At 46.5% G+C, this 17,006-nt stretch overlaps 1 protein-coding gene across 6 annotated transcripts; it reads right to left on the reverse strand.

The window, feature by feature from the left end:
- Positions 1-443: 443 nt before the first annotated feature.
- LOC106579474 (MAP7 domain-containing protein 2) lies at positions 444-16,267 on the reverse strand. 6 transcript variants are annotated; one of them, XM_082965936.1, is made up of 15 exons: positions 15,466-16,267; positions 14,946-15,070; positions 12,697-12,832; positions 11,115-11,204; positions 9,216-9,305; positions 8,908-9,002; positions 8,700-8,821; positions 5,830-6,026; positions 5,404-5,542; positions 4,270-4,450; positions 3,839-3,943; positions 3,672-3,729; positions 3,235-3,379; positions 2,870-3,159; positions 444-2,729 (listed from the first exon to the last, which is right to left on the reverse strand). In XM_082965936.1, exons 1-14 carry the CDS (start codon positions 15,554-15,556, stop codon positions 2,877-2,879), a joined length of 1,857 nt encoding a protein of 618 aa, XP_082822062.1. In that variant the 5' UTR covers positions 15,557-16,267; the 3' UTR covers positions 444-2,729; positions 2,870-2,876. The 6 variants fall into 6 exon arrangements, with proteins under 6 accessions (XP_082822062.1, XP_082822061.1, XP_082822063.1 ...); XM_082965935.1 differs by having other exon boundaries at positions 8,908-9,026; XM_082965937.1 differs by lacking the exon at positions 11,115-11,204 and having other exon boundaries at positions 8,908-9,026.
- Positions 16,268-17,006: the final 739 nt, after the last annotated feature.

The following is a 17,006-nucleotide window of genomic DNA, read 5'->3' on the forward strand; positions in this document are numbered from 1 at the left end:
CTGGTTTGTACATGGCTTTAAGCTATATCACTGCCAATCTAGTGGCCACAGTCAATTAATGACACACGCTATTTGGTTTAGGACTCCAGCGCTGCAGGTGGCGGTACATTACCATTATAAGCTTTATGCTTTTTTTCAAACACAATCAAATAAGAAAATGTACTGGAGATGGCCTCAATGGCGCTGCCCGTGCTCTCACAGATGCAATAATGGGACAGATACAAAGATGAGTCGTCTAACTAAGTCTATGGTGTGTCCCCTACAATTTCAAAATAAACCTGACGGTAAAATAATTTCTTTTTCACAAGACATATTTCCTTTCATTACCGTATTCTATATCCCATATCTTTCTAAATATGTTTTACATCAAGGTGTACCATGTGAGACGAACCAATGCAGAGGTATCTGTTTGTGCCATTGCTTGATAAACAAAGTCCCAAACATGGCTTGATAATGTTTTATTGTTGTTTTTCAGCAGTTAGAACCATGCACCACATCTACAGTTATATATTCCACCAAGCTGCAGTGACATCAGTGTTAAGTGACTTTTAGTGAATAACATTCTGACCTTAAGTCAACTACATTTTCCCTTAGGATACAATGAATGTTAACAGCCTCTGAAAACATGAGATAATGAGCGAGTACAGAAAGAGAGAGGAAGAGAGATGGACGAAAATACATGTTAACTAAATCAAGAGTCCAATGCACTGAAGACAGCAAAGATAAGTGGACATTCCAGGCCTTTACCTACTCTAGTCCAGTAATTGAGATACAGCATCATTATTACAGCCATTAATGCACATAATTCAGAGTGTTCCCCCTCACAGGGTTAGCTGGGTCATGAGGAATGATTAACACCTTACACTGCCCTTCAGGGGGAACTGAAACAGAGATTGAAACAGCGAGGAGAGGGAGCACACATGCTGAGCTACACCCTCCCCCAGAGCAAAGCATAGGCAAGTGTTACAGTAAGATCCGAACAAGACAGTTACAGTACAGGGAGAATGTATGATTATAGAATTCACAGCAGTAGTAGACAGCACACTGTGAAGTGTCCTCTGTAGTGAGATAAATCTCCATGAGGTAAAGCCACAGTCATAGTGAATATAGCTGTTGCACACCAGAGTCTGTTACAGAGTTGACTGACTGAGTGAATACACAGACTGGTGAGATACTGTAGGACAGGGTTCTCCAACTTTGGTGCTAGAGAACTACTGGCCTGGGTATGCAGGCTTTTGTTTCAGCCCTGTCCCAAACCCACTTGATTCAACTAATCACCGTTTCAGTAAGAACCATGATCAGTGGAATCAGGTGTGAACGAAAGCCTGCACAAGCAGTGCCCTCCAGTACTGCAGGTGGAGACCCCTGCTGTAGGTTGACTGGTAGTTGCAGCATAAACAGTCCAGTTCAGAGCAGAGGCAAGATAAGGAGAGCAGTGTTTCCAGAGTAGAGATGAGTGTTTTTAGAGCTGTTACACGACCACACAGTGCACACTAACTACACCACAGCTAGCGTACGCACAGCCAGCCAAAAACACACGCCACATCTTTTCAATATCCCCCAACCCTGTAAATAGCTAAAAAATACGAGACCATTCACAGTTTTCATTTCTTTTTGCAGAGATTATATTCAGAGACGCTCCAGTCTTCCACGTGTTTTGATGCACCACTATGGAGCGGTGGTGGACAAAAGCATATCAACTGAGGCCAGACTTTTGTCTTACTATATCATCCACATCTGTAGATAAGTAGGTTTCTCCAGTTGCAGGAGGTTAACATATCTAGACTGGCTAGCTGAGTTCTAAGTACCAGTAGTCGAATAGACTCCTGTGTCCTGGCAAACAGTAGTGCAGCACATCAGTGGTGGTGGGATATAACCTTCCACCACTAGAAACACTGACAGACAGAAACTCCAAACACAGTCGTTGTAACTGTTGCCACTAACCACTGATACAGGGTCAGACTATATTTTCATCTCCCCAATAGTTAAGGTTATTGAGGGTTAGAAAGATCTGATCCTAGATCTGTGGTTAGGGGCAACTTCTACCTAGAGCTAGTTAACAGCTGTGTGACTATAGTATATACAGGAGGAAGAGAGGTGTTCTCCAGTGAAGACGCTACAGGGTCACATGGTCAGTGTTAACCACATAATTAATGCTACAGGCGGATAACACAACCATACTATTACATCATCCTCCTTTCAACACTGACACACCTTTATGCACAATATCATACAGCCAGGACACAGAGAAAAAGCTTTACTTTACCGGGAGAGTATTAACCATGTGTGTGTACATGTCAGTGTGTGAATGGGGAATTCAGCGGTAGATGTGTTGAGGAGGTTGGTGGCACCTTAATTGAGGGGAATGGCTCATGGTAATGACTGGAGCGGAATTAGTGGAATGGTATCGAATACGTTAGGCACATGGTTTCAAGGTGTTTGATGCCATTCCATTTGTTCCGTTCCCGGACATTATTATGAGCCGTCCTCCCCTCAGCAGCCTCCTGTGGTTGAGTTGTATAGATGAGGGCGAGCCATATATTGAGCGGTTGTTGTTCTCTGTGGAAGCCGGGGGTGAATGGGGAGGGTCTCTCCCCTAAAGAGGGGTGAGGGCGGAGGTGCAAGGAGCTGGTCTCTCTCTGATGGGGGGAAGCAGGAGGAGAGGAGAGACCCCCTTGCTGCTCCTAGCTCCTCTTTGCACCCAACAGCTAGTTGTCCTTCCCAACGCCCTGGAGGAAGAGGATAATGAATATTAGAGCAGAGCTGTACAGTGTGTGTTTGTTTGTGAGTTTTTTTAATTTAACTAGGCAAGTCAGTTTAGAACAAATTCTTATTTACAATGACGGCCTACCCCGGCCAAACCCGTTACCTGGTTACTAGATGTCCAGTTTGCCAGGGCTGAGGCTGTGGAGAAGTTGGCCGGAGCTTGGGGAGGAGCTAGTGAAGGAGGCAGGGTTATAATCCTGTATCAGCAGGTTCTTGTTGAGGTCTCCCAGGGCTGCAGCACTGCCGGCCTGCAGCATGGGGTAAAGGGACGTTTCTGGCTGGGCGGTGAGATCCAGGAGGTGCTCCAGGGTTTGGGTGTTACTTATGCTGTTTAACCCCTCGCTGATGGGAGAGAACTCCTGAACGCTACCCAACTCATCCCTGGACACTGGACTGGGGAGACACACACAGTATGAAAAATGAGTGTTAAAAATTGGGGACGTGTGTGTGTGTGTGTGTGTAGCTCACCTGACGTCCATAGACTGTACCCCGTCAGACAGCTCGTCCCCTCCACAGCTCTTACTCTCCAGGGGTCCCAGCGTGATGATGGGGGACTCGTCCTGATCCAACTCCCTGACATGTCCTGTCTGGCCCCCGTTCACCTCACACACACCTGAGAGAGAGGAGGGGGTAGACTCACCATATTAATAGTAGCTCAAAACCTTCATGCAATAATGGTCAAGAGTCATATATACTGTAAGACAAACAATACAACCCAACAGACCCTCCTCTCCACCACATGGGGGAGCTGTAACCCTGGCCAGATCACTGTCTGCTGAGTCACCCTGCAGACAGTACACCCTGTGTGTGTGTGTGTGTGTGTGTGTGTGTGTGTGTGTGTGTGTGTGTGTGTGTGTGTGTGTGTGTGTGTGTGTGTGTGCACGCACGCTCTTGTTTGTATATACCTGGGCATAAGGAGTCCGTCTCACTCTTACGTGTCCTCTTCATGATCTCCTCAATCCGCTGTGGACACACACACACACACACACACACACACACACACACACACACGAGTTTAGGAAAACAGCTTAAATGGCAGCATATCGGGGGGGGGGGGGGGGGGGGTGCTAACCTTCTTCCTCTGCAGTCTCTCCTGCTCCTCCTGTATCTGCAACAGTTCTCTCTCCTGCCTCTTCCTCTCTGTCTCCCTGTGAGCACGCAGACACGCCTCCTCTCTCTGCACACAAACACACGCAAAACATTAATGCCCTGAACTGATAAGAACTAAGGAAGCTGTGGGTCAGACATAATGTGGGGTCAGATTGCATGAGATCAGCAGAAGTATGGAGGTTAGAGTTTATTCAAGGCTAAAAGCACAATGTAGCAGACAGACCCATATATATATAAACCACATGGATTTGAAACTGCTAGCAACATGGCATTGGAGATATATATATATATATATATATATTGACTATCTGTCATTAGACATCTTAGACAGGCCTACATGCTGCAGTAATGCCTCTTGGTTTGACATTTAACCCCTGAGACTTAACCCCTGACCTCTCGGTCCAGCTGATCCTGCATGTCTTTCCAACGTCTCTCCTTTGTCCTTCTCTCCTCGTCCTCTCTGGTCTTCCTCTCCTCCTCCCATCTCTCTCTCTCCTCCTCCGCTTGTTGTGCCTCTCTTGCCTGCCGCTCCTGTGCCTCCTGCTCTCTCCTCTGCTCCTCCTCCTCTCTCAGCCTACACACACACACACACACACACACACACACACACACACACACACACACACACACACACACACACACACACTCAGTGAGAAAACGCACACGCCTTATACACTCTAAATACCCACATCCTTCTGGCCAGAAGCTCTATACCAAGGACCATCAACTAAATTCAGCTGCGGGACGATTTCTTTCTGGAGTGGCTGGTCAGGGGTTCGGAACATTATTACAAATAATTTGTAGTCTGCAAATTGACCACAAGATATAATATCTGGCTAAAACATAATCATTTCAAACCTTGGTTACATTTATATACAATCACATATATATTTCAATTATGCGTTGAAATATTTTGGAACAGTTTTCCAAAATTACAATCACTTGGAGCTGATTTGCTTGTGTTTTTACATTCTTTAATGTCCAACAAAAAATACAAAAAATAGTTAGCTTTTTTGCTCAGAAAACATTGGGAGGCAAATAAAATCACCCGCGGCCTAAATTCAGGCCACCAATTGGGGAACACTGCTCTATTCAAATACTCCACATGGGTCTCCCGAGTGACGCGGCGGTCTAAGGCACTGCATCGCAGTGCTTGAGGCGTAACTACAGACACGGGTTCGATCCCAGGCTGTGTCACAGCCGGCCGTGACCGGGACGCCCATGATGCGGCGCACAATTGGCCCAGCGTTTCCCGGGTTAGGGGACGGTTTGGCCGGCCGGGATTTCCGTGTCCCATCGCACTCTAGCGAGTCCTTCCGGGTTAAGCGAGCAGTGTGTCAAGTGGGAGCAGTATGTCAAGAAGCAGTGCGGCTTGGCAGGGTTTTGTTTCGGAGGACGCGTGGCTCTCGAAATTCGCCTCTCCCGAGTCCGTAGGGGAGTTGCAGTGATGGGACAAGACTGTAACTACCAATTGAATATCACGAAAATTGGGGAAACAAAAACAAAACGAAAATACTCCACACACACCTCTCCTCCTCCTGTCGTAGTTTGTCCTCCTGTTCTTTCTGTATTCTGGCCAGACGCCGCCTCTCAGCCAACAGTCTAGAAGCCTCCTCCGCATCCATTGTCCCGGCAACGTTCCTGCCTGTGGGCGTACCTGGAGACTCTGAGAGGAGAAGGAGGGAAGCAGTGGGGGAGAGGGAGAGAGACAGAGATGACTGGGGTACAGCAGACACTGATGAAAGCAGTTTTCTCTGAAGCGTTCTGTTCTCTCCTCTCATCTAGGATGGCTCAGGTTACAGACCTCTCTCTCCATCCCCCTCTCTCTCTCCTCTCAACCTCTCAAGGGCAGAGCATATCAGTGGTGAATTCTGAGCTCACTGAGCATCTCTCTAACTGCTCAAACACGCACACACACACGCACGCACGCACACACACACACACACACCTTACCTGCCGCAAGGTCTCTGCTGGAGGACTTGGAGGTCTTCTTCTCTGGTGCGTCCAGCTTAGAGGACTTCCTCTCTAGGGTTCCATGACCCCTGGCCTCCTGGTTGCCCTCAGTTACCGGGGTTCGCTGGCGGAGGGGGGAGGGAGGATACTGTCCCGGAGAGCAGGGGGACTGGGCACGACTCTTAGTTGACCTCACCCTGTAATAACAATCAACTTTCATTCAGTGGTGTGCATTCATGGGTGCCAAGGGAAGCCAGGCTTCCCCAAATATTTCACCAATAAAAACAATAATTTTCGATTCTGAATCTCACCGGAGAAATCATCCAAGTGAGGGAAACAGTGCCCCTCTGTCTCAGTATGTGTAGACCATGTATCTGATGCTGTCTGGACAGTGAAACAGCGCCCATCTGTCTCAGTATGTGTAGACCATGTATCTGATGCTGTCTGGACAGTGAAACAGCACCCCTCTGTCTCAGTATGTGTAGACATGTATCTGATGCTGTCTGGACAGTGAAACAGCGCCCATCTGTCTCAGTATGTGTAGACCATGTATCTGATGCTGTCTGGACAGTGAAACAGCGCCCATCTGTCTCAGTATGTGTAGACCATCTATCTGATGCTGTCTGGACAGTGAAACAGCGCCCCTCTGTCTCAGTATGTGTAGACCATGTATCTGATGCTGTCTGGACAGTGAAACAGCGCCCATCTGTCTCAGTATGTGTAGACATGTATCTGATGCTGTCTGGACAGTGAAACAGCGCCCCTCTGTCTCAGTATGTGTAGACCATGTATCTGATGCTGTCTGGACAGTGAAACAGCGCCTCTCTGTCTCAGTATGTGTAGACCATGTATCTGATGCTGTCTGGACAGTGAAACAGCGTCCCTCTGTCTCAGTATGTGTAGACCATGTATCTGATGCTGTCTGGACAGTGAAACAGCGCCCCTCTGTCTCAGTATGTGTAGACCATGTATCTGATGCTGTCTGGTCAGTGAAACAGCACCCCTCTGTCTCAGTATGTGTAGACCATGTATCTGATGCTGTCTGGACAGTGAAACAGCACCCCTCTGTCTCAGTATGTGTAGACATGTATCTGATGCTGTCTGGACAGTGAAACAGCACCCCTCTGTCTCAGTATGTGTAGACCATGTATCTGATGCTGTCTGGACAGTGAAACAGCACCCCTCTGTCTCAGTATGTGTAGACCATGTATCTGATGCTGTCTGGACAGTGAAACAGCGCCCCTCTGTCTCAGTATGTGTAGACATGTATCTGATGCTGTCTGGACAGTGAAACAGAGCCCCTGGTCTCAGTATGTGTAGACATGTATCTGATGCTGTCTGGACAGTGAAACAGCACCCCTCTGTCTCAGTATGTGTAGACATGTATCTGATGCTGTCTGGACAGTGAAACAGCGTCCCTCTGTCTCAGTATGTGTAGACCATGTATCTGATGCTGTCTGGACAGTGAAACAGCACCCATCTGTCTCAGTATGTGTAGACATGTATCTGATGCTGTCTGGACAGTGAAACAGCACCACTCTGTCTCAGTATGTGTAGACCATGTATCTGACGCTGTCTGGACCAAAATAGTATAACATGTTGCTGCAGTAGCATTTGATTGATTGATGCCAGCAAGCATTTGTCCTTCCTTGACAAAAAAAACATTAGAAAATAATTAGCCAATCAGCGTTGAGCTGAGTTCAACTGTGGGATGTCCTGGTGCAGCAAAATACCCTAAGGGAGGCCAGTTTGAATTTGGCTTCACACCAATGAAATAACTTCCTAAGCAAAACGTCATTTTCAATGTGTTTCTGGTCTGCTTGTGTTGATGTCCTGCAGTTGCTAGCTTGCTAAATCGTCCCTTTCCTAAGCCATGGATGGAGATGTGGATTTGGATTGTGGTTTTGACTTAATCCTCTGTACAGGCCAATGATTATGACGCCGATTCTGATCTAACCATAAATGAATATTTTGTGCCACTGGCCTGACGATTGAAGTTCAAGATGTAGCCTAGATGTAGCCTGGTAGGCTCATGTTAACTAGCTAACCAACTTAGCTGGTTCATTGTTGCCCATGTGAGGAAGTTAGGCTAGCAAGTATTTTAGCTAGGTAGCCTATGAAAACCAAAACTAAAAGTATACTGTATGACAGAGCCATAAGCCGTAGACCGTTTAGCCAACACACGTGTGCATACACACGGACAGAAATCAGTACCATGGACAGCCACATGATATTTAGAAACATTGTTTGGACTAAATTGTTTTTGCTATCTTTAAGTTTGTTATCAGTGTATTAAACTAAGCATATATAGCCTTGTTGATTTGATGATGTTTAAATGTTTAAGTTGAAATGGTGCTGGAATAGTGGAGGCAGTGATCCTGTTGTCTTTGTGCCGACTTGCGGTAACTCCATGGTTCTAAATCAGTAGTTGTTTAGTAAACTGTCTAAAACATTAACTTGCTTGACCATGCTGCAGGTCATATAACTGTTTGTTTAATGACTTATTCGCTTTGTGGACGTCATCGGACAGATGTTACTCTATGGTTTTTGATGAAACAAACATATGTATAGTTGAATTTATTCCACCACTGTGTGACTTGTCTTTTTGTTGTCACGACCTTATTGTACATCATGGTAGCGTATGAACAAACAAGACAATTATCACAATATATGGGTTTATTATGGCTTTTTTTACTGGCTTGGCTTGGCTTCCTCAGTGATTTTACCCAAGCACTCCTACTGTTTTAATTGAACCTTTCATACAACCTTGCAGTACTTAACAATGAGCACAACAACAAGGTCAGCAACGGCCCACAACACTCCCAAAATGTTCAGATAAACTGTGTGTGTGCTACTGCACGTTTCTGTACCTTTTGGGCGTGCCCAGTCCTTTGCTCTGGGCTCTGGGGGAGGAGCTTCGGGTCGGAGTGGTCGGAGAGTCAAGGCGTCTCATTGAAGAGTCAGTCAGACAGTGGGCGGGGCCTCTCTCTGTCTAAAAACACAACAGAAGAAGTCAGGTTTTGCTCAGAATTCTAATGTGGTAATATAAATGCCTGTACAAACACACATGGTACCGACTGTGGGTGTTTTGGGGGTCTTATCCTCCGGGGGCCCATTACTGGTCTTCCTGGAGGGGGAACCTTTGTAGGCCGGCCGCTGGGGGCTTGGGGACGCTAAACGAGGGGACACACCACACACTGCATAGTCATAGGGCAGACAGAGAGACGGACAACGAAGAGACACACCAACAGAGGGGTGCAGAGAAATACATAAAAGAGAGTCATATTATATGCTGTTGCTTGGCAACACTAGACACACGTCCTCATGAATCGACTCACACACACGAGCACAGACACACGCGCACACACACACACACACACACACACCTCTATCTGGTGAGTGCAGGGAGGCTGAAGAGTTGGAGAGCCGTTTGGTGATTGGCTGGTCCGAGGAGGGCGGTGTCAGAAAGTCACACACTGCAGAGAGATGCATGATGGGAGAAAGAGTCAGACGTTCCACCCCAGAGGGACATGAAGAGGTACGAGTCGTCTTTAACCACTAATACTGAATTCACATTATCTACCCTCATCCTTGATGTGTGCACTCATTCACTTCCGCTCATGGGGAAGGTTAGGAATGGACTGAAATATGGTGGAAAGTCTTAATTGCTTACACCAATCTTCACGAGAGAGAGATGAGTGCACACTTCAGGGAAGTAGGTAGAGAAAATAGCTAAGGTCAGATATGTCTATCTGTGATTAGGGCCAACTTGTACCTGGAGCAACAGTGACACAAATCACATATACGAGACACACAACACGCTTTACAAACACACACCACTAGAACACTCCAACTAAAACGCCACTCCGGTTAGTGAACAGACCATTCAACTAATAAAACACAACACACTCACTCACTATCTAAAACACAGAGCTATGCCACAAATTCACACACACCAAACCATCAATCCCACCAAACACACACTGATTGGGCTTCAGTTTGACTTCAGTCTTGTATAGTAAGAGACTAATGCATGTTCCATATTTACATGGATACACACACACAGACCGTCTAGCACAAAGGAGAGAGGAGGGTTTTAACCAGACTTCTGCATATCCTATAAAGTGTGTGTGTGTGTGTGTGTGTGTGTGTGTGTGTGTGTGTGTGTGTGTGTGTGTGTGTGTGTGTGTGTGTGTGTGTGTGTGTGTGTGTGTGTGTGTGGTTAGACTGCTGCAGGGGCAGTCTGCTACAGACCGTGATGAAGGGGGGGTGAACACTGTGTGTGCATCACCGAGCGTCGCCGTAGGCCAGACAAACAGGAAGTACATAAACTCTTTGTTCTGATTGGGCAAGGAGGCGGGGCTGACGGACCCCAAAGACCAAAGGGAGACAACAAACACACACACACACACGTTGACATTTACTTGATGTGTGGTGAACACAACCATAACCATATTCATGAACACACAAACACTCCCATGCAGGAAGGCAGCAGAACTCACTGCAAAACACATAGCATACCAATGAGATGGGACATAGGCTACTTGGGCCAAAATAAAAAAATGGTGAATATGGACAATAGAATAAAATAGAATACAATGTAATATTTTATTGCCCAGAAGGGGGAATAACGGTTTTGCACTGGCAACACAAAGCACAACATGCATGCAGCCACACAACAACAGCACACATGTACGGTATAAACACACACACGTACGGTATATACACACACATGTACGGTGTATACACACACATGTACGGTGTATACACACACGTACGGTGTATACACACACATGTACGGTATAAACACACACACGTACGCTATATACACACACATGTACGGTATATATACACACACACATACGGTATAAACACACACACGTACGGTATATACACACACATGTACGGTGTATACACACACATGTACGGTATATACACACACACATGTACGGTATAAACACACACACGTACGCTATATACACACACATGTACGGTATATACACACACATGTACGGTGTATACACACACATGTACGGTATATACACACATGTACGGTATAAACACACACACGTACGGTATATACACACACACACGTACGGTATATATACACACACACGTACGGTATAAACACACACACGTACGGTATATACACACACACGTACGGTATATATACACACACACGTACGGTATAAACACACACATGTACGGTATATACACACACATGTACGGTATAAACACACACATGCAGGCAGCGGATCACACTAAGGGTGTCAGGTGGTCTGTACCGTTCCTGGATTGGTTGGGGCTGGCAGCGGAGGCGGGATGATGAGGCAGAGCTGAGCCAATAGCATGAGAAGGCGGGGTCTTAGGGTGACCTGGTAGCAGGTTTGTCAGAGCGGAGAAAGCAAAGCGTTACACACGCACCTGGGCGTGACAATCATACACACACACCTGAGTGTTGAATTTATACTCACATATGTACTGCGTACACAAACCTACGTGGACCAATTGTATACACGCACACACCTATGAGTCTCTGACACACGCACGCGATGCACTGCAGTCAGACTGGAGCTGTGTAAGCTGATACCCTGCATGATGCGGCATCAACTGATCTCAGTTCAGGTCTACTGTCCATCCGCAGGTTATCACCCCAGTGAAATATGTTATGTTTTGATCAGTAATTGAAGAAGAATAGAATGGGTGCTGATACTCCAGACTTTACCAGCGTTTGTATTCTAGAGCCGCTATTCTGTAGGATTCTATAAGGTATTGTTGAAGAATGTGGTAGCCTGTGTATTCTATAAGAGGGGCCTATTCTCCACTTCACCCTCGGCCTGATGGGGTGTGTGAATAATTGATTGCATTATGAATGCGTCACAGAGTCTGGTTACTGCTCCGGTACTGCTCACTGATGGGAGCGTCATCGCTGAAAACAAATAAACGCACGCACACACGCACATACCATGAAAATACACAGATAAAGATACAAATGCAATTGCAATTGCAAATCCTATAATACCCTTAGCCTTAACAGTGCCATAACATCAGGCCTAGACAGATGACAAGGGGTGTGTGTGTGTAGAGAGAGAGAGACAGACACTAATGCAACAATGGATGTTTACATACGCAGTAAATATCGCGTCAATGTATGTGTGTGTGTGTGTGTGTGTGGTTAGATACGTATTTCAGGCCCCTCCCAGGAATCAGGCCTGTTTCCCAACGCACGCAAACACACACACTGCTGAGGGAGTGTAGCAGCATTTCACAGAAACAGAGATATACCCAACACACACACGATTTCTCAGCTAAACTCACACCTGTAACAGCAGGGTAAACGACAGTGACACAGACAGAATTCTCTTATCATCACAGAGTAATGTTATGAGCCATAATACTATTGGCCCACACACACAGCAGCCTCTCCCAAGCTGATGAGTTTAAGACGAAGCGTTGTCCTCCCCTGCATTGCAGCCTCCACACCCTTTTCCTCTTTCTGTCCTCCCCCTCTCTCTCTCTCTGGTCTCTGTCCTCCCTCTCTCACCCCTCATTTCTCTCCTTATTGTCCTTTATCTGTCATTCACCTGCCCCCATTATCTTTATCTTCATCCATCCCTCCCCTCCCCTCTCTTCTCTACTTTCCTTTTCCTTGTAGCTGTCCTAAACTGTCCCCACCCTTTCCCCCATCCTGAACACATCCCATCAACCCCTCTCCTCTCTCTCTTCCTTTGTCCCCCCTCACACATACGTCATCCCATACTTCCTAAACCTCCATACCTCCTGTCAATCTCTCCCCTCCCCCTCCCAGTCTCTCCCTCACGGTTTGACTCCCATGCCCCCACCCTCCTCCTCCCCCAGTGTACTCACCCTCTCCCCCTCCAGGTGGGCCTCCCCAGGTCCAGCGTTTAGGCCTGTTCTCCATAGAGTCTCTGCTGTCCTCCCCCATCTGTCTGTCCCTCTCTCCCCCTCTCTCCCGTCTTCTCACCAAGGCCTCCAGTCTCTCCTGTTCGTTACGTTCCAAAACGGGGAAAAATAGACACTCTCTCACAGAGCCGTCGCTACGACGACGAACACCCGGTGATGCACATGGAGACGGCTGCGCCATGGTTACCGGAGCAACTCCAGCCTCGCCACTTTTTCTCTCCTCCAATTGTGTCAGTTCGTTCACTCGTTCAGTCACTCACACTGTCTGCTGCTCACTGATAAATATACCAGAGCCTCAGACTCGCTATCTATCCCTCTCTATCTATCCCTCTCTCCGCCGGTGTCTGCCGCTCCCTCTAGGTAGCTCTGTTTCTCTCTCTCTTGCTCTGTCACTCTCTCTCCCTCCCCTCACTTGTTCACTCCACCCTTTCTCTCTCTGCTCACCTCTTTCTCCCTAGATTCTCTCTCCTTCCCCTCCCTTTTTTCTCTCTCTTCCCACTCCCCTTTTGCCCCCCCCCCTAATAACTGATTCTATTTGAGGAAGCATTTAGCCAGCTAGAGGGACAACACATAACCTCTACTCCCTTCCCCTCTGTTGACGACACCCGACTGAGTGCACACAGACACGTCATAGGGACATATACACACACAGAGGGTACTCTATGGTACTGACACACCCGACTGAGTGCACACAGACACGTCATAGGGACATATACACACACAGAGGGTACTCTATGGTACTGACACACCCGACTGAGTGCACACAGACACGTCATAGGGACATATACACACACAGAGGGTACTCTATGGTACTGACACAGGTTGCATTTGTCACATCGCAGATGCTCTTTTTTCCTTTGTATCCACTCACTCCCTCCTTTCCTCCAACCCTCCCTTCATCTTTCCATCTCTCCCCCTTCCTTCTTCATCTGCTCAGTGACTGTATTTCTCTGGTGGGTTAACTCCTGCCTGTCTGGACTACTGAGATCTACAGCAGAGAGAGAGAGACAGAGTCATTTACCAGAGACACACACACACACCAACTCTCATTTCAATCAATCTCCTATACACATTTCAATTTACATGCATTGCATGAACTGCTGTAAATCTTCTGTATAAGTTGTTGGTTATCTTAAGTATGTTGGGGAAAGGCTGCAGTATTCTCTGTGAGGAAGGGAAAGCCCCACCTCAGATTGGGAGAGAAAGAGGGACTCGCACACACCACTGCAGGAGAGAAGAAGGGGAGGAGGGAGGGAGGGAGGGATGAGGGGGATGAAGATCAATAAGAGAGAAGAAAAGAGAGAGATAGCCATAAAGAGATAAAGAGATCCGGAGAGATAGAGGGAAGCCGAGAGGGAGAAAGAGGCAGAGAGGGAGAGAGAGGGGGGGGGGGAGAGAGAGAGAGAGTCATCTGAGGTGATAGCGGACAATATCGCTACGGCAACCCAGAACCCGACCGGGGCCAGGACTAAAATAGAACCCCCACAGAGTTCTACAGCAGAACACACACACACCTAAATAACCAGAGACAGAGTTCTACAGCAGAACACACACACACACACCTAAATAACCAGAGACAGAGTTCTACAGCAGAACAGACACACACACCTAAATAACCACAGACAGATTAATCAGCAGTGTTTTTTATCAATACATTAACTCATATTGTTTGCATATCTAATTGATAATTCTGCAGTAATCAACCAACATCCATTCTATAGGCTACCACTGGCCTCATATCATATCACATCCTATTGTATCGTATGGAAACTCTGTCCTCTATCTGGTCCTACACATAATTAAATATTCATATCCAGTGTGTGTGTGTGTGTGTGTGTGCATGACAGATATATATTATGTACTGTCTGATTCCAGGAAATGACACATGATACGCCAACGATGATATCATGGTGCAGCCACAGAGACCGCCCAATCATTAATCTATTAACATAAACAGGAGAGTCTGTCTGCAAGGATGGGCTGTCTCCCAATCAATTTCAAATCATCAGTTGAGATGTTCACCATTGGCCTACTTTTAAAGCACATCTAATCTAACCCAACAGGCAGACCATACTCAACCCAAATCAGAGAGAGAGAGAGAGAGGGAGAGGTAAACAGGGTGTGGGGGAGTTGGAAGGAGCCGTTGAGGAAAGGACAAAAAAATTAGGGTGCATAGTAGTTTGATCTCTGACCTTCTCCTCCTCTTCCTGCTGTCGTCTCCTCTCCTTTCTTTTTTTCTGCGCCTCCATCCTCCTCCCTCGTTCCTCCGAAAAACGCTCCAGCTGCTGCTCTTTATCACGCAGGAACTCTCCTAGGTCTACACACACACACACACACACACAGTGTTCATATTGGTTTATTGAATGTGTGTGTATGTGTGTGTGACTCCCTGACTCTTCTCTCTCTCTCCTCTCTCTCACTAACTGCACTCTGTCCATCCACAGTGACCCTTACACACGAGGATGAGAGAAGATAGAGAATCAGTGAGCACATAGAAGGCAATTATGAACAGAAGAGAAACTCAGAGCAGGTGTTTCATACTTCTTTAAAATCAGTGGAGAGGTTGAAGTATACTGTTGCTGAATGAACAACGAACTACAGTAGATCAGACAGTATTGGAGGTAGCTACACAGACCCGGATCGCATTTTAGTAGGTAGCTTAGCTTGGTCTTTGTTAAGAAACAGATAAGTATGATGCTAGAGGTGGCTTACTTGCTGGACTGTTGTGATTGGACGACAGGCGAGAAGGGGACATGTGCCCATTGGTGAGTGGCCTTGTCCTGGTGATGGAAGGCGAGGTCATGACTGCTCATTGGAGGGTAGAGTCAGTCCCACACTTGACACACACAGCGGCCAGAGCTACTGCTTAGGCTTTTGCTCAGTGGGCTCACACAGTCGATCTTTACACACGCATGTGACAAGGGTACGATTCCATAGAAATATATTTTCTAAGTTTGATTTCCAGTCAGTAAGACATCAAATTTCCCTAGATGATTCCTGACCCTGTCTGTGTTTGAGGGGGAGAGACACATCCAGCTGACCTGGGGGTCATCCCTCCATGTCAGGGTCAGACAGACAGCTCTATAAACCTGCTGTCAATCTGTTGTAGCTAGAGGTCAGAGGTCAGGGCATTGTGTGTGGTTTATGTCAATCTATCTGAAACACTGTCAATCAACATGTAAACTACGAAACAAGAGGAGCTGGAGGGTCGTGTCTAGAGGTTGACCGATTAATCGGAATGGCCGATTTCAAGTTTTCATAACAATCGGTAATCGGTATTTTTGGCCGCCGATTTGTTTTTTTACACCTTTATTTACATTTACATTTACATTTTAGTCATTTAGCAGACGCTCTTATCCAGAGCGACTTACAGTAGTGAATGCATACATTTCATTTTTTTTCATTCCATACATTTTTTTTTTTTTCGTACTTGGCCCCCCGTGGGAATCGAACCCACAACCCTGGCGTTGCAAACACCATGCTCTACCAACTGAGCTACAGGGAAGGCCAAGTCTAGGCAAGTCAGATTAAGAACACATTCTTATTTACAATGACGGCCTAGAAACGGGGTTAACTGCCTTGTTCAGGGGGGATTCGTTTTTGCAACCTTCGGTTACCAGTCCAACGCTCTAACCACCTGCCTTACATTGCACTCCACAAGGATTAACAGGCTGACTACCTGTTACGCGAGGGCAGCAAGAAGCAAAGGTAAGTTGCTAGCTAGCATTAGACTTATAAAAACTATCAAAAATAATCACTAGTTAACTACACATGGTTGATGATATTACTAGTTTATCTAATGTGTCCTGCGTTGCATATAATCGATGTGGTGCCTGTTAATTTCTCATCGAATCACAGCCTACTTCGACAAACGGGTGTTGATTTAACAAGCGCATTTGCGAAAAAAGTACTGTCGTTGCACCAATGTACCTAACCATAAACATCAATGCCTAACAGGAATATTTAGACTTAGGGATGCCACCCATTAGATAAAATACGGAACGGTTCCGTATGTCACTGAAAGGAAAAAAAAATTGTTTTCGAGATGATAGTTTCCGGATTCGACCATATTAATGACCTAAGGCACGTATTTCTGTGTGTTTATTATATTATAATTAAGTCTATGATTTGATAGAGCAGTCTGACTGAGCGGTGGTAGGCAGCAGCAGGCTCGTAAGCATTCATTCAAACAGCCCTTCGCTGTGCTTCAAGCATTGCGCTGTTTATGACTTCAACCTGGGTGGGTATAATTT

This window comes from Salmo salar, chromosome 19 (genome assembly GCF_965601325.2).
Source record: "Salmo salar chromosome 19, fSalSal1, whole genome shotgun sequence".
Taxonomy (NCBI): domain Eukaryota; kingdom Metazoa; phylum Chordata; class Actinopteri; order Salmoniformes; family Salmonidae; genus Salmo; species Salmo salar.